At 38.7% G+C, this 25,119-nt stretch overlaps 1 protein-coding gene across 2 annotated transcripts in view; it reads left to right on the plus strand.

The window, feature by feature from the left end:
- Positions 1-25,119, plus strand: part of CCDC146 (coiled-coil domain containing 146) — a 143,665-nt gene that overhangs the window by 88,209 nt on the left and 30,337 nt on the right. For both annotated transcript variants that reach the window (XM_081147162.1, XM_081147163.1), the window contains 7 exons: positions 5,929-6,011; positions 7,916-8,125; positions 13,448-13,505; positions 15,568-15,744; positions 17,438-17,511; positions 18,471-18,698; positions 19,362-19,548. In XM_081147162.1, coding sequence (XP_081003288.1) covers positions 5,929-6,011; positions 7,916-8,125; positions 13,448-13,505; positions 15,568-15,744; positions 17,438-17,511; positions 18,471-18,698; positions 19,362-19,548 — 1,017 coding nt within the window. The remainder of the gene's footprint in view (positions 1-5,928; positions 6,012-7,915; positions 8,126-13,447; positions 13,506-15,567; positions 15,745-17,437; positions 17,512-18,470; positions 18,699-19,361; positions 19,549-25,119) is intronic.

Below are 25,119 nucleotides of genomic sequence, written 5' to 3' on the forward strand. Positions count from 1 at the left end.
TTACATAGTTTAAAAGTAGCAGAGCTGGAATTCAAACCAAATCCACTTGTGATATACTTGACTACTATATGCTTAGCCAGCAAATGGGGAGAAGTAGAGGTTATAAAGGGGAGAAGGTATAACTGATGGTTTAATGTCTAGAAAGAGTTCGAAGAGTATATATTTGGGAGCATGGGTGGATGAGTTGATATTAACCAGAAGGAAAGGAAGACTTCATTTTTGAGATTTGGTGAAAGAAATAAAAGGTGACTGTGAGTGTAGATAAATGGGTTTGTTGATGTGGGGGATGAGTTTAGGTGGCCTAAATTTGTTTGGTGAACAGGTTAGTTATATGGAAAAGCTAAAGCTTCATATAACCGCTAAGAGGAAAAGTTAAACAAAAGGAGTGATGAATCATTGTTGAGAGCCCAGTTGTATTTGGAAACTACTTCAAATGGCTATGCTGTGTATTTCCAGCAGTGAAAGTGCCAGAGTGAGGGAGATGAGGATGGTAAGGATTTCAAGTTTATGCTACCTCCCGAAGCATGGCAACTATTTCTCAAAATGAGACCAAACCAATAGGTAATGTCAAAGGAGGCCACAAGAATAGAGTAATTATCGTGGCCACCTTGGTTGCCCTGCAGATACACAAACACCTAATTGTCTTCTTATGCTGACCCCCTTCCAGATAAGTTCCCTTGGTATAAGCTCCTACCGAGCTATTAATTTCCTTGGAATGTCCTAGAATTTCAATTTTTAAAATTTTTTCCATGTTGTTGCATGTCATCTATGAATCATGAACTCTGGTTAAACTTTTAGCTCTAGAGTAAATGTTTCCTTCCAGTCTCAATTACCAACAAGGCAAATTCAGTAACACAAGTATCCATTGTGAAATCATAATTATGAACTTATGACATTATATCTAACCTTTCGTTGTATATACTCTTTGACAGCTTAAGATTAGTCTTTGTGCTCTGTTTCTTAGATTCTGCATTTTTAAAACATGACAAACTTGGTACCCATTTGTATCATGCAGTGTGAAAATGCAACTATTTTTTTCATGTTATGTTTATGCGGAAAGTATTTCATCTACTAGAATTGAGTCTGAAGTTTCTAACCAGAGCTGGACCTGCTTAAAGAGACAATTTAAAATTTTACAGAAATGTCATATTTTTATGAATATTAACTTTCAGATTATGATTTTTATTTTTGAGGGTTAAATCCATTCTTCATAGTTTGGTCTTTTTTTTTTTTTTTTTTTGAGAATTTATTTTTAGTAGAGTAAACCAAATAAAACATAGTTTATTAATCCTCTTTCTGAACATCTATGACTTAATCTTTTCCAATTTTGTGTAGAGACTACAGAGATATCAGATGTTTGCCCTGTAGAACTTTATTCAGTTTCTTAGGCACCAAAGGTAGTGGAGTGATGGAAACAGCAAATAAGAAAGGAAACCTCTCCAGCCTCCTGCTTTTCCTGTGGTCATAAAACTTGCCAACATGCATCCTTGACCCACCTCCCAAAAGGCTTCAAACTACTGCTATTTGAGAGGAAATCAACTTAGGGAAATATAGCTGAGTTTTTGCTAAGTCTGAGCTAGGATCTGGCCTCATCTGCCATTAGGATCTGCTCATAGTACTCTCTAGTTTGAAATTCTTCTGTGAATCCCTATTGTTTTCAAGCTCATTAGTTTTCAAGCTTATTTCAATCACCTTTTATTATTAAAAGCATTAAATATATGTCAGAGAAAGTTAGAAAGTACAGGTAAGCAAAAATAAAAATATAAAATTCATACATTCTTACTATCCAAAGAGCATCATTTTGACGTCTTAATTCTTACTCTCTTAGATCAATACCTTATTGATAGTCTCCAGTTGATGAATTGTCATCATACTCTTTTAATTCTTTAAATATGATTTTCTTTCATACTTTGAACATATTTATAATAGTTGCATGAAGTCTTTATTAGGTCCAACATTTGTACCCCCAAAGCAGTTTCTGCCTTTTCCCTGTTTCTTTCCTTTTTTTTAAAAATATATCTTTATTGATCTCAGAGAGAGGAAGGGAGAGGGAGAGAGATAGAAACATCAGTGATGAGAGAGTCATTGATTGGCTGCCTCCTGCACACCCCCAACTGGGGACTGAGCCCGCAACCCCGGCATGTGCCCTGACCAGGAATCTCCTGGATCCTAGGTCGATGCTCAACCGCTGAGCCACCCCCGGCCAGGCTCTCCCCCCCGCCCCCCCGGGTTTCTTCATGTCTCATAATTTTTTTGTTGTTTTGAAAATAGGACCTTTTAGGTGATATATTGTAGCAATTCTGGTTCCTCCTCAGCTTTTTGTTGTTGCTGTTTTTTGTTTTGTTATGATAGTTCATAAGTTTATTTGTTTAGTGACTTGGCTGCACTAATTCTATGAAGTGTATTTCCCCTGTTGTGTTCAGCTTCTGACGTCTCTGCTTAGATATTCTTTCCTTGTTTTTATTTTTAAGTTTGGTTTCCTGGTGATTGCCCCTGTGTCAACATAACTTAGTGGTCAGCCACTGGTTGGTCAGAGATCGTGTTTAAGCCTCCTGAGCCAGTAACATTTCCATCCTTTCCTGCTGAGTCTGTATGTAGCTTGAGGACCACTTCTAGAGCTCAGGGAGTTTACCTATCTGCCCAGCCTTTTAGCTCAGGGACTGATAGCTTGGACGTTCTCTCTGTGGTCGCTCCTTCATGGTCACAGCCTTGGGCTTTTCCACAGCCTCTGGACCACCATTACCAACAGTGATTTTAGCAGGATCCTCTCTAGCTGTCCCAGATCCCAATTTCTCTGTTAAACTTCTGCTCCTCTGCCTTTCCTGGTATCACTAAGCTATTATCCTCCGCTTACTATTAACCCTTGTGACATCTATTGTCTCTGACAATGAAGGAAAAAGTGAACATCCTCAGGCAGAGCTTTAAGTTTTCACAGCTTACTCAGTCCCAACTTGATCTGCAGGAGTTGGGGGATAGGCGACTCTGATCTTCTTGGGTTGCTTTACCCAGAGTCTCCCTAAAAAGCAGGAGCCTGGGGTGCGGGGATGGGCACCATTGAACAGCTGCAGCTGTCGGTCCAGTAAAGCTCTTTCACAGTAGACCTGGGGCTGGGGGAGGATGAGAGCAGCAGTTTTCTGGGGCTGCCCCGCCCACCTGAAGGGAAGGTGGGGAAGATGGGTTCTTCCCTGGCCGCCAACCTGCCCGAATAGTTCTTCCACAGCATGGAGCTGGGGGTGACAGACTCAATGCATGGCTCAAATGCCACGGTCTTCCATTGTTCTTACTGAGCCTTAGTATATGCTGTTGAATAAATGTTGTTGTTTCTTGCCCTCCCTTAGGTGAATTTCCAGAGAATAGAAATGATTGTCTTAGATGTTTTTGACCAGTTTAATCAATGTTTTTTGGAGGAAGAGACTTCATCAAGCTCTTTGCTGTTCTGCAGCTCCACCCCTGGCAGTGGTCTATAACTTACAATTTGACTTATTTTCTTTAACTTACAAATATGAAGGGGAAAAAATGCCAAATATAGTTATTTACTAACAAGAAAACTACTGAGTGTAGTTTAGGTGTTCTGTAATTTCTTTTGTGTGTCTCTCTTCAACCTGTGAGCTCCCTGAGGATGGGGCCTGTCACATTCACTTCTGTTTCCATCATGCAGAGCAGCAGGTAGGAGATAATAGTCTTTTCATCTTAAAAACAAAACTAGATACTATATGTGTTTTTAAACATGGGTCCATAATTACCTTACCCAATGGCTTACCTCCTGTAAGTAGCTTGTTGGCTAGTCACAAGGCTGGCCCCACATGGCCTTCACAGTACACACATACATATGCAAACACACTCTCTTACACTTATCTCTTCATAGCTTTTTGCCAGTAACTTTTCTTCTGTAAGAGTGCCCGTATGCAAAGCTTTTTTTTTTTTTTTTTTTAGTGTATTAGACTTTAAAGTCATAATGCCTATGTCCTACCCCCTTTTTTAGGAACCAATAAAAATACTTGAGACCTGAAATAAATTATATATTATCTCAAAAATAAAGAAAGAAAACTGCAGAACCAAAATAAGTGTGTTTAATTAAATACCTATAAAATATAACATTAAGTCAACCTACCAACAGCAAATCAACACTTAAAAAGTTACATAAAAATTATATTTAAGGTGACATATGAATACATTTAAAGATCTATCATAAAGTGAGTAGTGGAACTTCCTCAAAGGTTTTAAAAATCAGTTCATTATATTTCACCTATATATTAAAAATAAAGGGTGTGGGGATTGGATCCCAGACCTGGCACCAGCATGTAGGGACTTCATGAAAGATCCCAACTCTTTCACAGAAAAATAATGATTTTATAGTGCATTTAGTAATTTTTTCTATTCTGATTGGGTAGAAACACCATGATACCTCACTATGTAGACTTAAACGTTTGCATTTTATCAGGTACATTCCTTCATTTGCTCCCTCGGCAAACATTTGCCAAGCACCTACACTATGCCTGTGGTTCCACTGGCTGATGACAGTGAAGAGCAAGGAAACCTGGGCCCTTTCCTCATGGTGTTTATTTAATAGTTGGGGAGTAACATTTGTTTTAATCAAATAAATTTGTTACTGCATATTGTAATATAAAAAACAGTTCTTTGGGGGTGGGTGATGTATGTGAATATCTAAGATTTAGAAGTTAGAGGAGGCAGTCTTATGTATTGATATTTAAACTGAGGTATGAAGAAAGAGTTGGAGTGAAGTCAGGGTAAAGTGAGGAATGCCAATACAGAAGCCCTGGGGAAGTAAAGAGATTCGTGAGTTTATGAAATAAACTGCAGCTTGTATGGCCAGTGCACTATGAGAGTGAGGAGGGTGTTGTGAAAGAGACTGGGAGGGTGGCATGGTCATACAGGACCTTAAGGTCATTTCAAGGATCTTGACTTCTATGAGACTTTAAGAGTTTTGATCACCCAGCATAACAAGACTTTATTTGATTTTTAAAAAGATCTCCATGGAAAGTAGATGGACAGGGTCCCTAAGTGGAAACAGTGATGGGAGGGGAGAACAGTGTAGGTTTTTACTGGTCCACCTGACAGATGGTGTGACTTAGACTAGTGAGATCAGGGAAGAGTAGAGGAAAGTGTACAGATTCAAGAAAGGTAAGAACAACATGGCATGAAAAACACAAATCTTTTCTTCAATTCTATTTTTCGATACTATGTCACTAGCAGTTCAGTTTAAGTCAAACCTAATACAAAATGTTCATTGCATTATGGTAAAACTTTAGTATTTGATGTTGTGTTCTGATGTCTATTAACTACTTACCACCTTACTCAGAGAGTGAATCAAAAGTTATTTTACCAAAAATGAAAAAGGAATAAATAATATTGCTTTATGTACCAGGTAAACTTTCATGTTCCTTTGTCAGGAGCAACAGAGGCTTCATGGTACAAGAGAGTGAATGTGGATTTTTGGAGCTGATGTACAAGACTTTCTCAAATAATTATTAGTTCTCTCAACATACAAACAGCCATCCTAGTAATCTACACTATTAAGGCTGTTTGCTAAACCTAGAAATATGTTTTTCAGAATTGGAGGAATTTAACTCAATTCATTCCCTCAATTTACAGATGAAGAAATCCCAGTCTTCATCTAGAGAGGAAACAGACTTGCCCAAGGACACTGAGCTTGCTGGAGGCTGTATAGAACTAGAAATAAAAAAGGGGGGGCATCTGTAATGCTTTCAACAGTAAAGATAAATAAAAAAAATTTTAAATTTAAAAACTATCTGCTATAAAAAATAAAAAGAAATATTCTCTCCAAACATCACCTATTCTCTAGTGTTTAACTGAAAGGTTTTATAAGATGTCCATATATCCATGTTATCTCTGCTTAAAGCATAAAGAGGGTGATGACTAATAGTGATCCTGTGTTCTCTTTGCTAGTTACACGCTATGGGAAAACTTGCTGGAGCCAGAGTGGCAGAATTAAAAGCCAAGTACACCTTTCTGCATGACATTGTTATAAGGTATGCTACTTACTGATGTGGAGACATCTTCAATCATATTTATATTTCTTACTTGTGATGGGACCCACCTTATTTTGCATTCCCCTAAAAGTGGACTCTGGGGCAACAATTTGAGGTCAAGTAGTTTGAGAAGTGATACCAGAAAGTATCGTGAGAGAGTGGGGAAGTGAGACTTGGATGGGAGCAATCCAGCTGGGGATGTGTTAATCTTCTGATTAATACTATGGGCAACTGGGGCTCATTCTCCCCGAGAACACTGTGTGTGACTGTGTAGAACATACATCAGAACTCTGCCACTAATGGGTGAGGAAACTGGGGTACTTGTCCACCCCGTTTTGATTAAGGATTACTCCTAGGAAGATGAGCTCCAGGCATGTCTAGCTTGCCCTTTGAAAAGCTGAACAAGCTCCTATGGCCAGAGAGTATTCCCAGAAGCACACAGGTGCTGTTGACATACACAAGAGTGGGCCAGTGGGATTTTAGTGCGTCACTGACATTATCTGCTACAGGACACTCCTATAGGATCCTTTTCCTCACCTCTCTTCACCACTCAGAGGTGTAAGTTCTAGGACAACCCCAACCTACATCTGCTGAGACTTGGGTCTTTACTTCTCACCTCTTGTCCTACCCCAGGCTACCCACCTTAGTTCAGTGCCAGTCAGCAGCAGGTCAGAAGCACCTGCGTATACAGAATGATTCAACTAGATTTCCTAAGTGCACTCTGTCAGCCCCTGGGAACCAAGTGGAAAGAAGCCTGTGGAGAGAAGGGAACCCCTGCTCTGCAGCTGCTCCTTACTCCCACACTTCTCTCCTCCTTTTCCCCACCTCCTGCCTCACAGCCGTGCATGATGTCTCCATCAAAAGCCAAGGAGAGAGGGCAATGGATAGAAACGCCATCCTGCCATCCCCCAGCCATCCTCTCCCCCAGTCTCCAACCATTACCCCTACTTCTTTCCTTGTTTGGTCATTTGGCCACTTCGAGAATGGGAGCAAGAGTGAAGGACGTGGGGAGCAGAGCTGCATCCCCATGAGCCCTTCATTTCCACCCGCCCCATACTTCCTCAGCTCCAAGAGGCCCCTAAGCACACTTCAGACCCTCAGCTGGCCCCTCCTCCCATCCCCAAGCTAATCCTCACCCTCATCCCTAATGGAGACTCCATGTCCCACAGTCAGTCCCCCCGCCACATGTGCAAGTTATTCTCGAGACTCAGGAACTTTGAGGATTTACATGGAGTCTGGGGTAATCTTTGCCAATACACTTCACACTGCTTCACTGGGAGAAAACTCCACGCAGTTCTTGAGGCATCCTTCCGAACCCCTTCGCAGATACAAGGAGTATTGCAACATCCCCACCCTCTGGGTAGCTCTAATCTAGAGCCCTGCAGAGACTTGCGGGTGCTGGCGTGGCTTCCTCATGGCCTGGCCCACAGACAGTTCCTGGCTCCCAGCCACAGACAGCAACACAGGACCAAGGCTATGACGTTACTTCTTCCTCCTTCCCAGTTGTGTTGCAAAACTGTTGCTCTCCTTCCACCCACATTTTAACTCCTCTGGACCCCTTACTTCTCCTTTTTGTCATTACAAACACCCACCACTCTCTCCCTCTCCCACCGCCTGGCAGGAGGGAAAGGCGTGATGAAGTGGACCCTTCACTGTTGCCGCTGGGGCTGTAGCAGGGCACGTATAGGCTGGAAATGCTGAACTGAAACTGATGAGCTTTCCAGAGAAGCTATGTTATAAGAGTTGTTAGATTCTCTTCTGCTGACACTATATTTCAAGTCCATGTGGCTATATTACCATTTGTGTTCTGGCTGGAACCCTAACCGCCTTGGCCACCTGCTTTCTGGGAGAAAACAGGCACTGTGTGTACTCATTATGTGAACCTCTGTTCTTGGGGAACATAGCACACAGGAATCGGAGGTCCAGCTGCTCCAGAATGCCAAGCGTTTCACGGAGCGAATACAACAGCAGCAGTTCCACCTGCAGCAAGCTGATAACTTTCCAGAGGCGTTCTCCACCGAGGTCTCCAAAATGAGAGAACAGCTTCTCAAGTACCAAAATGAATATAATGCAGTGAAGGAAAGAGAGTACCATAATCAGTACAGGCTGAATAGGTAAGTACACGACTCTCTCAAGCACATTGAAGACAGATATGAGCCAAGCGGTTTCCACATAAACAAAATTAGAAAAATTAGACTAAATGAGGAATTTTAGGTACAGTGAGTATGAGGCAGTAATGTTTAGATGATTACAAGCCTATCTCTTTCCTTGATTCCCTAGAACAGGCAGTTCCTGAACAATTAGGTCACACAACTTCTAGAAAAAACTCAGGTGACAGGGAGACACTCTCAGGAGAAGGAGTTTCCTGCTGTGTTTTCCATGTGTCAGGGAAGCCACGAGCATTGGGCGTTGCAGCCAAAGAACATACTCCCCAGAACAAGGGCTGGCGCAGGCTGACCCTCTGCAGCCCTGATGGGTCCCTGTTTGCAGCACCAGGTCACACATCTGCACAGCGGGTGCCCCATGTGCACTTTCCAAACCAGCCTATATGAGCTGAGGGTCATATCTGGCTCACTCTAGTCTTCTAACATCAGAACTCAGACCACATATTGAACCTCATTCTCCTATTAGTAACCTATTCCTTAGGATCAAGAAAGAAAGTTACTTCCTTTTGGAAGACACATTTACTTATTTAAATCTACAGTATGCCATTCAATGAACTAAAGCAGAAATGTATTGCTAGAAGGGCAAATGTTATTTCCAAAATCTTTACTAACATTCCTCCTGTGAGTAGCAAGTCAGGGGGAGAGTTTGTTCAACAATCGCACTATTTAAGTTGAATTTCAAAATGAGTGTAATCCAGGTTTTGTGCTACAGTGTGCTGTGTGCTGTACTTAGGTACCAGAGAGAAAGCCAAACCATCTTTCCCAGCATCGGTTACCATTTAAGGTGGCATAACTCTCTCTGACTATTTTTAAGAGTAGGTAGATTTGTGACCAAGGGAATGTAATTCAGTCCTGCTGATGGATAAGCAAACGACTTGTGTGACCTCCTGGGGACCTTGCAAGTCCTGGGTTTTGAATCCTCTCTTTGGGGCCTATTTTTTCAGTTGGGGTGTAAAGAAGGCTAGCTTAATCAGGAGAAACATATTCAGGAGGAAATCTTCTGAGTTCTTTTTTGTCTTTCAGTCTCACCAGTGAGATCTATACAAAGAAAGCCTAGCTATTTCTGTGCTCTGTAAGCACTCTTTCAGTTGAGAAAATGAAATTAAAACAATTGGTGGTTGTTCATTAGTATTGAAAATATGAATGCTTGACATTTCCATGAAAGGGTAAGAAGAACATAAGTCACTTGATATTTAAGTTGTTTAAATTTTCCAAGTATTCCTTCCAAGAGGAGGAGGGAAAAAGACAACCAGGACGCTTGCCTTTTAGGTATAGACAAGCAAATTGTTCATTGAGTTACTTGGGACAGTGAGGGACCGTGTACACTGACCAACAGTGAACAAGAATATTCAAAATGCTCATTTGCAAAAATGCTTAGTGTGTATTCTTTTTGGATTTGTAATGCAAGATACTTTAGCTTGAGCAGCCCCAAATGCTAACAGCTCAAGAAGTAACAAACATATTTTCACAAAGATAGTGGTGATAACTAAATAGATATCAGGAAAGAATAATAGGCTGCTTATTTCATTGGCTTAACATACTTAGTATTGCTTGGTACAGAAGCAAATTCAGTCAACATTCTTTCCCCAGGAAAAAAGTAGATATTTCCATCCCCACATAAAAATAAGCCAGTGAGAGACTATTCATCCAAACATACAGATGATATTCTTCACATCGGCACAACAAACCCTCATTTTATTCAGGGTCTAAATAATAGAAACCCAAATAACTAGCACTCCTCCATCCCAAAATCTGGAGGAACTTCTGAGTCACCAGCAACAAATAAGAATAATATATTGTTCAAGTACACTATAGAGAAAGGATTTTACTCTACAATTTGGTTTATTTTCTCATGTTTTCACAAAATATAAATTCTTTAATAAATGCTAACCATAAGTATAATTATGTGGTCAGTTAATAATTAAATCTGTTATAATATGTAGTTTGGGTTTGGAGATTAATATTTATTGAGGACCTCTTGATAAATATACAGTTCAGGAAATAATATATAGCCTACTTAAATAAGTTAAATGAGTGCATTCTAAATAAATAATGAAGTAATTAAATACTGTTCATAATTTACTTTTGAAACAAAGAACTCATTATATTTCTAGAAACTTTCCCTGAAAACATTTCCCAATATTCTTTTCAACCTTTCCTTGCATTCACTTTACCTTTTTATTACTTCTCTGCTGTCTAGTAATTCCTAAGATTTGGAAAACAAATAAATTGAGTCTCTCATGCTAAATCAGATGCATTCTGGCAAGTGCTGATTAGCTGGGGAAAAAGGCCATTGTCAACGCTGTCCGCCACTGGAACGGCTGTGGAGAGTAGGGAAACTTGTGCTGCACGTGTGGGGACTGTCCCAATGAGATCCTGGTCTCAGCCGCTATTTACTCTCCCACAGTGGTTCCTGTCGTCCCTGTTGGTGCTCTCCCAGAGCGTAGTAATTATTTTCCATTCTTACTCCAGTAGTGACAGCAATGTTGGAATCAAAACAAACATACAGTAAGAAGGGAACAGGAATTATTTTAGCAATGCATCTGAAATTCCAGTAAGTTAGAATATGGCAGAGGGGCATACAGGTCATCAGGATTAGCAGTGAGGAAAACCTCACAGCTGGAGCAGATTTTACCTTCTGAACTTAAGATATCTTTCCTGCCTGTCTGTCCTGGGGCAACCAAGTACAGGACCAGCTTAGAACAGGTTTTGTTTGCAGTGTAGTGTAGTCCCCTTAACCAACAGAGAAACACCTGAGATACTCGTTTAATAGGCAGATCCAACCCTAATGATTCTGATTTCTTTCCAAGCTTTCCCACCTAAGGTGACATTTTAATTTTTTACAAGCTTTCTGTGTGGTCCTGATTCACATTAGAGTTTGAGAACTGTTGGTCCCAGAAGTGGTTCTCAGCCCTGACTGCATGTGAGAACCACCCAAGTCTTCTCTCAGTGACCACTCAGTCTATGCTTCAGCACCTCCAAGGACAGGATCACACCTCGTGCAGCCATGCCAGCTCTAGACAGCCTGACTCTTAGATGGTCATTGCTTGTACTGGTTTAAAAATCTACCTTCTTGCAGCCTCCACCCATTGGGCTGGCTCTGCTGATGGTGAATAATGCCTCTTGCACATGGCAGCACACAGGGTTCCTGCATTGTTGTTCACCCATGAGTCTTTACAACCCAAAACTTTTGATGACGTGGTTTTAGTTAGGACTCTCTTGCTGCAGAAAATGAATCCTGAGGAGCTTTGATGTTGAAGCACCTCTTAGTCGTGAAAGCTGAACATGTCAGACAGGTTTCCATTTTAATGTCAGTTTTAAAGGTTAAGAAAAAAATTGTTAATCCCCACAATTCCATGCAAAAATGAGAATCCAAAGGAGAAAAAAAAGACATTATGCATAAATATGTTTATTACATTATAATTTGTGAAAGTGAAAAATTGAAAGCAATCCAAATTCTAAAAAACAATGGAATGTTAAAATGATAATATATTCCAGAGGCAGCTTGATACTGAAAAGCCCTCTGGAGTCAGATAGGAATGGTTTGAATGGCAGTCCAGCCTGGACTGTGTGACTTTGGAAAGGTGCTTAACTCCTCAGTTTCTCCATTTGTGCAACGAAGATAACAATACTTATTAACAAGTTTATAAATGATGCACGTACCTGCTTGTAATAGGTTCAGTAAAAGATAGATAATAGTTAGGATTATTTTATTATGTATATTCACCCACTAGAAAACCTTAAAACCATAGCTATTAAATTATTATATTATGAAGTCTGTTTTGCAACTGGGAATATATTTAAATTACGTGTTGGGTAAAAATGGATTCAATCATATATACAGATTTAATATAATTTTATTAAAATGTAGTAAAAGGAAAATAATATATGTTAATTAAAATAAGATATTAAATATCTTTAATATTTAGATATGAAAAATCTAAATATTAGATCTTTATTACATCTATTAGATTTATTAGAAAGATATGAAAGTAATATTGAAGATGTTAAAAGGAAGATAAAAATGATCAACTGGTGTGAGGGGGTAGGATTATGAATGATACACAGTTGACCCTTGAACAACATGATGGGGGGTTGGGGAACTGATAGCCCCACAGTAAAAAACCTGCATATAACTTTTGACTCCCCCAAAATTTAACTACTAATAGCCTACTGTTGACCAGAAGGTTATACCAATAAATGACATAAACAGTGAACACATATTTTGTACATTATATATATTATATACTATATTCTTACAATAAAGTAAGCTAGAGAAAAGAATATGTTATTAAGAAAATTATAAGGAAGAGGAAATACATTTACAGTATTTATTGAAAAAAAACTGCATATAAATGGACCCTTGCAGTTAAAATCCTTGTTGTTCAACAATCAACAGTATGTCTCTATAAATACAAAAACATACATTTTTAAAGGTTAAAAGTCAATCAGTGTTTCTTAATAAAAAAGAGAAAATTGAATAAAAGAAATATAGTTAAAACTGCCCTAAAGAATTAGTCACTTTATGTTTGTTTAAAGAAAAGATTATTAGTCTTGACTTGTGAAAGAGCTTCTTGTCACCATTTTGAAACTCAAGGGCACTAAAAGGTTGCCTTTAGACCAAAAGATGGCAGCACACTACCGCCCCCTCGTGGCAGGATGGGTGAGGTAAACTATCAATTTATATGCAAAGCAAAGGCATAAGTATTCAAGGCTCTGAAAAATACAGCGTTAGCTTGTGGCCAAGAAAACTAACCTATATTAAATGCCATACGGCACATATTTATTATACTAACCTTAATTTACATTATTTCAAATAAAATTTCATAAAAATAAAACCTGATGTGGATGCATCTTTAGCTCCATGTTCCCAGACATAGTGGCTAGTAGGACCTGCTTATTTGATGGAACCAGTGGAAACTGTTGCAGTAATCTAGGAATACATTAGTTCATTGAAAATAAAATAAAGAAGAAAAGGCCCAGAGCCTGCCTGGAAGGAGCAGAGTGTAGGGGGGAGGTTATGCTCCCGAGTAGCTATAGTGTGATGGGGTAACTGCTCCAATGGGGGTGTGTACACAGTGCTGTGGGAGGACTAGAAGGAAGCACGTAAATGGGCCTGTGGGAGTCACAGAAGCCATCATAAAGAATGAACACTGGGCCTGGCAAACAAGCATGGGAAGTACACTGGGAGAAGAGAAGAGAAAGTTATTACTGCAGAATTAGCTATCTCTTTCATACTTTGTCAAACCTCCTTTTTATTTTTTTTTGCAGCTTAATGGAAGAAAAAAACCTCATAATAAAGGAATTTGAGAAGATCCCTAAGCCAGGAGTAAGTCTTATATAGATGGTCTAGAGTTTGTTAAATACAGCTGGAGTCAAACATCCTTTTTGATAAATATTAATTTACAGCCACACCCTGAAACATTTGAAAGATTGAGGAGTCTTAACTATGGACAATGCTGAGAGGAATATCTGTATAACTTCTGGAGTAAACATAGGTAGTGCCTATTACAGGCTTTAGCTATTTGGTACCATTTAGGTGTTTAGTTGGACAATATTTGCTTTGTTTCCAAAAGAAAAGAAAAGGATTCTGTGGCTGACATTTTAAAACATTACATTTGCTATAGCTATTACCCTCATAGTTTCCTGAACAGCTTATTACAAGAAATTTTTATAAGGAAGATGTATCAACTTATCTATTCCTGCATAACAAAACACCCCGAAACTCAGTGGCTTAAAACAACAACCATTTCTATTTTTCACAGTTCTGAATTCTTCTGGTTTAAGTTGGATCACTGGGGCTGGGTGGTCTAGGATGGTTTCATTTGTACGTCAGCCAGTTGGCAGGCTAGTTGGTCTAAGGTCACATGTCACTAGTTAGTCACATGGTGGTGGAAGGGTTGCCAGCCTCAAGAAAAAGACAGACTGAAGAGAGGACAAACCCCAACATGCAAGCACTTTTTAAGCCTATGCTTAAATCATTTTTGGGATATTGCATTGGTCAAAGCAAGTCACATGGCCAAGTATAAAATCAAGGTGTAGAGAAATAAGCCCTACCTCTTAATGGGAAGAATGACAAAGACTTACAGAAATAAGAGGAATTTGTGTCTAACTTTTGCAATCTATCATACAGAGTAAATAGAAAGATCATCACACTTTGTATTGCTTTCACCTTTTGAATGGTTATATTTCAAAAGCATGTTGTTGGTGTTAATTCTAAGACATGAAAACCTGTTTAGCATAAAGCAAAATACTATTTTATATGTAAGTATATATATGAATATATATTATATACAGTTATAATATAGAGCATATATAACATATAGTATTATATAAGGCTACCTACTCACGATTTACAACACAGATTTTATGGGAAAAAGCATTTTGAATTTTTGTTCCAGATCATGAGACCACCAGTTTTAACCTCTGCCAGCAGCAGTGGAGAGAGATATGCAGAAAACCCAAAGCAGACTAAATGGATCCATCCACTCAGTTTAGTACTATGTAGACTTTGAGTATAAAAATGATTCTCTTCCATAAGTCAAACACTCCCCAAATAATGTGTCATGAAACAAAGATGTGTTATGAGTCTGAGGTGGAGGGTATTTGAAGAAAATGTGCATGAAATGGAAGAAGTAATATCAATAAGAAGGTGGGAGATTAAGAGTGCAAGGGTATTTGGAATTCCAAATACAAACTCCCTAATCTCATGTGGGACTCAGGTAAAACAGAAGCCAGATATTCAAAGGCATCTAATTTTATCAAATCACAAAGCTACTAGAAAATAGCCTGGAAATTTTCACTAATACTTTTTGGTATAAGATAAAAATTAACTCAGAAAAAGAAAACATTTAAAATATAGGAGGGCCTGGCCAGTGTTTCCCAGTGGTTAGAGCATTGGGTGCTGCACCAAATGGTCTCCGGTTCAATTCCCAGTCAGTGGTTGCAGATTCGATCCCCAGCCCATCAAGCTACATGCTGGAGGCAACCAATCACTGTGTCCCTCTCGCAACGATGTTTCTTCTCTCTCTCTCCCCATCTCCTTCCCTCCTTCCCTCCCTTCTACTCTCTCTAAAAAGAAAAATTAATGGAAAAAATATCCTCAGGTGAGGATTAACATACATAAATAAATAAAATATACGAGGATAGAAAAGAGCACCAGTAAAAATATGAGTATGAACCTAATGTAAAATGTTTAATACATGCAGTACAATTGTCATGCCTTTATTGAAAATGTCAGAAATCATAAATTGTATTTAACTTGATATCATTCATGAAGCTCAAAACAAATATAAACAAAACGGTGAGTAAAATTATTTTAATTTGATATTTAGATAGACAAATATTTACTCACACCCTAAATAACCTAATAATTTTCACAACTTTTAAAGGAAATGGAGAAGAAGATGAGAATATTGAAAGAAAGCACTGAAGAATTACGTAAAGAAATAATGCAGAAGAAATTAGAAATTAAAAATTTACGGGAAGATTTAACATTTAAGCAGAAGCAATTACTAAAGGAGCAGAAGGAACTAGAAGAATTGTTGGACTATCAGGTCAACTTAAAGGTGTGCTATACTGACAGTTCATAAATATTCAGACATTGTGCATGCATGGACATAAAAATGCATGGATATCAAGTTTGGCTGCATAGGTTTGACAAAGAGGAGTATTATCACACAAACAAATGTTCAGCATTGTGAGGGAGTCAATCAAACTAAACGTGGACTCTGAGAATTCACAAAAGTCTGTAGACTGTTCAGTAGAATCATTGCAATTTGGAGCCCTACCTAGGGATAGGCCTCTTTAGACTTCCCCAAGCATTTTTCAATATTAGAAATAAGTGTCACAAACACACACCAATTTTCCTAACCTCTTATGTATATTTTTATCACCTTATTCTTGTCTGTTTGATTCCACTCTACTTCCCTCTTACCATGCAAGTGATGAGGAGCCTCTATTTATGTTTTAGGAGATAATTTAAATTCATTTTATTTTGAAAAATGTGTAATAACTCTCAAAACAATTTAAATAACCTAGAGTTATTTTTAAAATAACATCTGACACTCTTTGGCTTAGAAGACAATTATGATACACGTTGACCTCTTTTTGCCTTTGAGTCTTAGAGCAGTTGGCCAAGATGTACCCAGCTGCTACCTGAAACTTAGGAACTAAGCAGAGATGGGTTTATGAGGAACCTAATGAAGCTAAAGCTTCAGGCCTCTCACTTGCATGAACCTCTTCCAAAGCCCTGTACCTAATTCAGCATTTGTAATTTTCTACTCTTTTTCTTAAAGAGCTCCCTGCCCACAAAAAAACAACAACATTGTACAAGTTTCAGCCTCACAAAACTTGGATCTGCCTCAGGACTGAGCAAGAGCCCAGGGAGAAATGCACACACTACAGAGATGTGTTCATCCTCGAAGCATGCATTACCCCAGGCCCCCAAAGTCCACTATGATCCTCAGACAGAAGGGGGCTCTTCCATAACCCACACCGCGTACATAAGATTCTTGAGGCTAAAACTGAACCTTTTATGAATGCATAGAGCATAGTGGAAAGTGGTGTTAGACAAGGTTAGCTTCTGATCTTGGCCTTGATACTTAGCAATTGCATGACTTTGGGAAAATTATTTGACATCTCTGAGCATGAGTCTTAGGCAGGTTCCCTAGAAACAGAGTTTAAAACAAGCATTCATGTAGGAAGGGCTCTAAGGAGAATCTGATAAGGAAGTGAGGAAGCAGCTGAGGAAGAAACTGGGCCAAAATATAGTTTCAGGAGAATCTTAGTATCAATCTGATCCCATGAGGAGCTCTTGACTGCGAATTGCACCGCAGAGGTTGTTCCACTCAGAGGCAGATGGGATGGGCTGTTATAGCACCACATCAGTTAGTCATTTCACAGCCTGTTCTCCCCTTCTCTCCATCCCTTATTCCCCAACAAGTCAGCTCTGCTCAGCTATGGAGAAGAGAACAAGCATGAGCTGTGAGCAGCCCATTCCTGCAACCTCTGATGGTTGGGTGTACCTCCATAAAGGGAATCTGGGCAGGGCATCAGCTGTATTTGTTAGACTCAGTTATCTCCTCTTTAAAGTGGTAACAACCGTAGCTATAGTGTAAGCTCATTGAGAGTATGAAATAGAATAATTAAAGCACCCTGCATAGTACAGGACAGATAGTGAAAGTTCTACATATTGTAGTCCTTTTCTCCTATTTCATTTGCTTATTTTACATAACTCAACATGGTTTGTTTCTTTACTAGGATGAAGTGGTCCACCATCAAGCCATTCCTGTACAAATTGGAAAAGAGATAGAAAAAACAACACGGAAAAAAGTGTATGATTTAATATTTTTATTTTTAATCCCTCCCAGTCCACTCTCCCCCAAGTTATGTGTGCACACTAAAACAAGAATATTAACCGCTGAACACATCAAATTACTGTTACAATTTTAGAAATGTTTGCATTTGTTCCTGTCTAAGTTGTGTATATCAAGTTCATTAAAGGAAAGTAGTGCAGCATATTACTCATTCATAACACTTGTTTATATCTTATTTTGGGACAATATTCTCTTTCCAATTTATAAACCATATCTTTATGGAGATCTCCAATTGACTTTAATAGAGGTGTTCAAGGGATAAATTATTCAAACTGTGTAAAATTTCCTGGTTCAGAAGTATATCAGCCAGCAAGAAGCCTAAAGCCCAAATGACAGGAACTCCTTGCCACCTAGTCACCTACGTGACACCCCCAACACACACACAACATTAAGGACAGATTTGGAGGCAGAAGTCACTGAGGAAATTTTTAAGGTTTAGAGGAACTACAAAAGATAAAGATAAGTGAAGACACAAAAATTCTGGAGAAATGATGTGATTGCTCTGGTGACCAATCTCAAAAGAAGAGGGAAAAAAGAAGTAGGCACTGGTGATGGTTCTAAAAGCCAAGCCCGCCAGCACCAAAGTTGAGAAATTCGGGTCAATTCTGGGAGGCTGGTCAGGATGAAGGTAAAGCCCCAGGATCTGGGAGAAGGCGGGTAGGCAGGGCAAATCCCTGTCCTCAGAGGCACTCAGTGGAGATGCCCTCTGAGCCCCATTCATCTGTTGTCTTCACCCCACTTCTGAGATGATGGAACTTAGGACTAGCTCTTCCGCTGCCTGGTGAGGAAGTAAAAATAGGTGAAAACAGCATGGGCTCCAAATAAGGCAAATGTGTGTGTGTGTACGTGTGTGTATATGAATGTGTGTATGTAGCCAAAGATACACACATGTATAGGTATGTATGTGTCCCTCACAGAGAAATGGAAAAGAAAAAACTTATCTTGGAATATGAACTCAAAGAACTAAATGACTCCCTAAAGAAAGTCGAAACCAAAATTAATGCTCTAGTGGAGGAGAAGGAAGACGTAATAAAGGAAGTGGAGGGCAAACGGGCCCTGCTGGAAATCAAAGAGCGGGAATGTAACCAGCTGGTCAAGCTGCTGGAGTTAACCAGGGAGAATGAAGCAGCTTCACTAACTGAAAGGTTAGTGACATGTGCGTCTGTTACCTAAACTCTTCTTTAACTTATATATAAGGATTCAAAACAATCTCCACCAGAGTTGCTTTTGATACAGCTTTGCAATTTTATAGGATTTTAAATAAATTTTTTTTGCCATTAATAAAACATATATTATTTAATAAAGCATTTTAGAAATCGTCCTTTCCATCCTTTACTCATTGTCTTCTTTAATTGCCTGTGAGGAGATTTTAAGGACATGACCTGTTGTATTTTATAAGTTTCTGAAATGTGCCTCTGGGAAATTATATCACTGCAGAGTGCTATAGTTGAAAGATTTTTTTTTTTTTTTCTACAAATGAATGGTGTTTCTGAGGTAATTATGACTTTTTTCTGATGGGAGCAATTTAGTGATGTGGTTTCCTGAGAGAGTGTTACTTCCTAATTTTAAGTAAAATTGCAGGGAAATTGGGAGCCTCTGTCTCTGCCAATCTGCTCTTCCATTTGGGGTTTTTATAAGACTGTGGCCTTAAATGATACCAACTTGCAAACAAAGTTGCTTTGGGCATTATTTACAACTTGATTCTAACATGAAATAGTTCTGTATGTATATGATGAGCATGCTGTCTTTAAAACCACAAAGGGCAGCTGATGACTAATAACTTTCTTTTGTCTCTTTTCCTGGAACAGAGGGATCTTGGATCTCAATTTACGAAACTGTCTCATTGACAAACAGAACTACCATGATGAACTTTCTCGGAAGCAAAGAGAAAAAGAACGAGATGTTCGAAATCTGAAAAAGATGGAGCTACTATTGAAAGTGTCCTGGGATGCCCTCACTCAAACTCAAGCACTGCATCAAAGGCTGCTATTAGAGGTAGGTGCTGTATACCACTGTCTGACTTGTACACTCAGTGCTGTCTTTTTGAAGTAAAAATATTTTAAGAAGTTGTTTTTACTATCAACAAGGAGAGAAATAGAACAGAGAAAAGGTCATTTTAAAATGCATCAAACCAATGATAGAGTCTATACTATAGTCCTATAGTTTTTCAATCTCCATTTGCTATCCCAAGATTAGAGAAATGTCTTGTTTGGATCTGGCATCAGCCTGGCCAGTGGAAGCAGTTGGACCTTCCAGTCACTACAGCATAGGACCAAGTCAACCACTATCTTTACCTGTTCTGGAAAGAGATCCAGAATAGCATCATTGTAGACTAACAGGGACTAGATCAAATTCTGTCGAAATAACAGGATTTGAACAGATCAGTTCGCCTGCACCTCCAACTAGCCAGGGCAATTGGAACCCAATATCTAGGCTACCCAGCCAATTCTGTGCAGTACCAGAGAGTACTCTAGTCAGAGAATGGTCAAGACAGCTGTTACTTTCTTGCTACCTTTATGTTCCCAAGTGAGGGGTTTGGGCCTTGTTGCCTCTGATTCTCTGTGCTAATCAGCCAAGCACTGCTGAAAGGCTTCATCCTTCTGCTGGACCTTGGCCAGTACTTGAAAGAGCTCATCAATCTCTGAAATGAAGCAGTGGGATGTATAGAAATCATATTCATTCTTTTGAGTATTGTCATGCTCCCTGACATTATGGAGATTCATGACCTCAGAAATTTAAGCAGAAATTTCCAACTGTGGTAGACACTTCTGACCCTAACCTATACCTAGTTTTCCTCTCCTTCTGGGCACATGGAAAGTTTATAATTTCTTGCACCCTTAGCTGTTGAGCAGGATCATATGACTAGTTCTAGCCAATGAACTGTGAGCAGTGACACATGTCACTTCCAACCTAGAACATCTAATTGCCAATGTGAGACCCTCTAGCTCTTTTTCCACCTCCTGTGGTATTTGTGGAAGTACATGATGATATGGAAGTGTTACAAAATGGAAGCAGCCAGGAATGCTGAGCCAATAGTGGTCTTGGAGAATTGTCTTGACTGGCCACAGGCTTTGTCAGAGCAAGAAATAAGCTTTCTTGGTTTTGAGCCATGATAGTTGGGGGTTGTTTGTTTATTTATTTATTTATTTATTTATTTATTTATTTATTTATTTGTTGTTTAAAATATTACAGCTGTCCCTTTTTCTCCCCAATGACCCATACCACCTCATCCCATCCCTCTCCCCACTCCCTCTCCCCATCATTGTCCGTGTCCTTGGGTTGTGCATATATGAATATAAATTCTTTGGTTAACCCCTTCCCCTCCACCCACCTACCCTCCTTCATCCCTCTGACATTCGTCAGTCTGATCCATGCTTCCATGTCATTGAATCTATTCTGTTCATCAGTTTATTAAGTTCTTTAGATTCCATGTATAAGCAAGATCATGTGATGTTTGTCTTTCTCTGCCTGGCTTATTTCACTTAGCATAATATTGTCCAGGTCCATCCATACTGTCCCAAAGGGTACGAGATCCTTCTTCTTTACAGCTGTGTAGTATTCCATGGTGTATATGTCCCACAGCTTTTTTATCCACTCATCTACTGATGGGCGCTTGGGCTGTTTCTGGATATTAACAATTGAAAATTGTGCTGCTATGAACATAGGGGTGCATATATTCTTTCTGATTAGTATTTTAGGATTCTTAGGATATACTCCTAGAAGTGGGATCACTGGGCCAAAAGGCAGCTCCATTTTTAATTTTTTTGAGGAACCTCCATACTGTTTTCCATAGTGGTTGCACCAGTCTGCATTCCCACCAACAGTGTACTAGAGTTCCCCTCTCTCCACATCCTTGCCAGCACAAGTCATTTGTTGATTTGTTGATGGTAGCCATTATTTTTTTTTTTCTTTTTTCCATCACCATTTATTCCCCCATACCCTCTTCCACTTCTCCCTCCCTCCCACCCCAGTCACCATACTGTTGTTCGTGTTCATGAGCTTTTTCTTGTGGTAGCCATTATTACAGGTGTGAAGTGATACCTCATTGTGGTTTTAATTTGCATCTCTCTGATTATTAGCAATGTTGAGCATTTTCTCATGTCTTTTGGCCATCTGTATGTCTTCTTTGGAAAAGTGTTTATTCAGGCCCTTTGCCCATCTTTAAAGAAAAGGGGGTTGTTTATTTTTGAAGCATAATCTAGCCAATCCTGACTGAAAGACCAACCATTAGCAAGGTGTGAAAATAATTGGTTAGGGTTATGAGTGTTACAAATGACAAGGTCTTGGTCTTGCTGATGGCACACATGGAACTTTATTTTTCTCAGTGGGGTGAGATGTGCTTTTTACACTTTCGAAAAACAAGTAGAATAGTTATTTATGTTTCTCATATACTTCTAATATTATTATTACAGGTCTAGCAGGTAGATTGATTCTTTTATTACTGAGAAACCTCTTGAACTCTAGAAATGCTTTTTGCCTTAAAAGTTGACTTCACCTGATGTTAGGACATTATCAGTTACACTAGCTATTTTGGGTTAGATTTTGCATGGTATTTCCTTTTCCATTTATTTAAATAATTTGTGTGTCCTTACTTTGTTGTATCTTTCATACACAGTATATGCTTTTTAATATCTGATCTGAAAATTTCTACCTTTTAATTCTTGTATTTAGTCCAAAAACATTTAAGTAATTGTGGATACTCTTGGGCTATATACACCATATTACCATTGTTTTCTATTTGTCCCATCTGTTTTATGTTCTAATTTCTCTCCTATCTTCCGTTTTTTTGGATTAATCAAAAAAAAAAAATCATTCTGTTTCTATTTTATATTGTTCTATTTTCCTCGTTTTTGACATGCATTAGTTTTGCATTCTCCATTCTTTGGGTGATTACCCTAAAGATTACCACATTCATCTTTGACTTATTAGAGCTCAGTATAAACTAATACTTTTACTACATCTCAGACAATGCTAGAACCTTTGAAGATTTTAACTCTATTTACCTTTGCAACTCTTATGCCTTCAAAGGTATATTTTAATCCAACTTTTCAAGTTATTCTTGTTGGAAGCATTGGTTTACTATAAGCTGCTCCATCTTAGCCCAAAGCCTACCCTATGGCACTACACCTTAATTATAGTGAGATTTCCAGTAAATGGCAGGTATAATATTTGTTCCAAGTATTGATGGAAACCTAACTAGGATGAATAGGAGACTCCTAAAACCAGCAAGTGTTGCTTGTATTGATAAAATAATCCCTGTTTATTGACCAGATAACCATAAGTAAGGTTTCTTTAAACAATAATAGGATAAAAATTATCATTGCCTTTAATAACTTATTTAGATGATTCCAGTAATAAGTAAAATTTTCTGTTAATTAGGTTTCTAATGCTGAATCAACAAAACATTACCCTTAAAAGTGAAGAGGAAGATAACCTAAATTGAAGCAATAAGATAAATTGTCAGTTAGTGATCTCAAAAACAGTTATAAATTGATGAAAGTCACAAGATTGGTTCTAAAAGATGACACACATTAAACAGAATTAAGTTTGTCCCTCCCAGAAAAATATAAATTAAGTAAAATAGAAAAGACATGTAAACATAATATAAAATATAATTCTGCAATTTCTACTTCCAGTTAAAATAAAACATATTGCAGTGGGCCATTGTTCCTGCCATAATGGCTATATAAAAATTAACTAAAAAATGTATATTTTATAAAGACATATGAAAGTTGAGGGAAGTAAATTCCACAAGGGCAGAAGCACTTCCTAGGTGAACAGAGAGAGGTAGCCTTTTTCCTCCCAGGGGCATTTACCAAGTCTATGCATGGGCAAGTAAAAGATGAGCCAGCCATAGAGAGACTTCACTGGGATTAGGCAAAATCAGCAGAGCTTTTAATGAACATGTGGGTTAGCAAGACAAATTGGGATGTGGAGGATTTCTTAATCAAAGACAGCATTGAGTCCAGTAGAGACAGGTTTAAATCCTAGATCCACTGAACTCCTCTGATGTTTGGCATTTCCAAATCTTTCAGCTGGGACTATTGTAAGGAGTAAAAGTGATTACAAATGTGAAAGTGTGTACTATGAAGAAGATGATACCAAGAAGTAAATTGCTTTCCTTTCAATATACACATGAAGTTTATCAAAGGCTCAAGAAAATTTCAGAGACAATTCACCATCAAGCCCTATTGATTAACCTTGGAAATGTCTCTCAGTACCCATATTGCGTCATCTGGATGACTGCAGATGCCCATCAGCTGTTCTCCTCTGGTTCTGTTCCTTCCACGTCAATCTATTCTCCATTTTGCTACCTAACTAACATTCTTAAGTTACACTTTCATGTGTCATTCACCTGCTCAAGACATTTTGTGTTCCTTATATTACATAATCATAGAATGAAAGAACTTAGAGGAATCATAAAATCATAAGGTCTAAGGAAGGCAAATGGGTTTCATCTCAAGTACCTGCTCCATTTAATTGGTAGTAGCTCCTTATAGTGACCATGTTGCAAAGGATTCTGAGGCTCAGCTCTATGTTTGATTAGTGATATCTTCCTCAGGTATAGAAAGGCAAATAATAGCAAATACTTCATGCATTTTCTACTCCCAATCAAGTCTTATTCCTCTACCTGATTCTTATGGTATTTTCTTCATACATTATGTAATATGCTTAAAATACTACTTCTTGATTTTTCACTTTTTTACTTCTGATTATAAAAGATGAAGACTAAGCTTTCTTTATTTTTTTAAATTTATCTTTATTGTTGAAAGTCAAATGTCCCCTTTTCCCCACTCATTGATTCCCTCCCCCCTGCACCCATCCCCCTAGGCCTTCACCACACTATTGTTTTTATCCATGGGTTATGCATATAAACATGTAAGTTCTTAGGTTAATTTCTCCCCCACCCACCCTCCCACCCCCACCTTCCCTCTGAGATCTGTCAGTTTATTCCATGCTTCTATGTCTCTGGACCTATTTTGTTTATCGCTTTATTTTGTTCCAGATTCCACATATGAATAAGATCATGTGATACTTTTCTTTCTCTGACTGGCTTATTTCACTTAGCATAATACTCTCCAAGTCCCACCATGCTGTCTCATAGAGTAAGGAATTCTTCATTTTACAGCTGCATAGTATTCTGTGGCATAACTCTCCAAGAAGATGCTTCCTATGATTTCAGTGTTCTTGAACCTGTAGAGACTTGTTTTGTGTCCTAACATGTGGTCTATCTTTCAGAATGCCCCATGTGCACTTGAGGAGAATGCCTATTCTGCAGTTTTGAGGGGAAATGTTCTGTAAATGTCAATTAGGTCCACCTGATCTAGTGTGTCATTTAGAGTCACTGTTTCCTTGTTGATTGTTTGTCTGGAAGATCTATTCAGTGAAGTCAGGGGGGAGTTAAAGTCCCCTACTATGACTGTATTGCTGTGATCTCTCCCTTAAAGTCGTCCAGAAGTTTTTTCCCCTTCCCCCCCCCCCCCCAGCTTGTGTGAGTCTTTTGTTCTGAGGTGGGTCTCTTGTAGACAGCATATATTTGGGTCTTGTTATCTTATCCACTCAGCT

The sequence above is a fragment of the Miniopterus schreibersii genome, assembly GCF_964146895.1.
Source record: "Miniopterus schreibersii genome assembly, chromosome: 9".
NCBI lineage: Eukaryota > Metazoa > Chordata > Mammalia > Chiroptera > Miniopteridae > Miniopterus > Miniopterus schreibersii.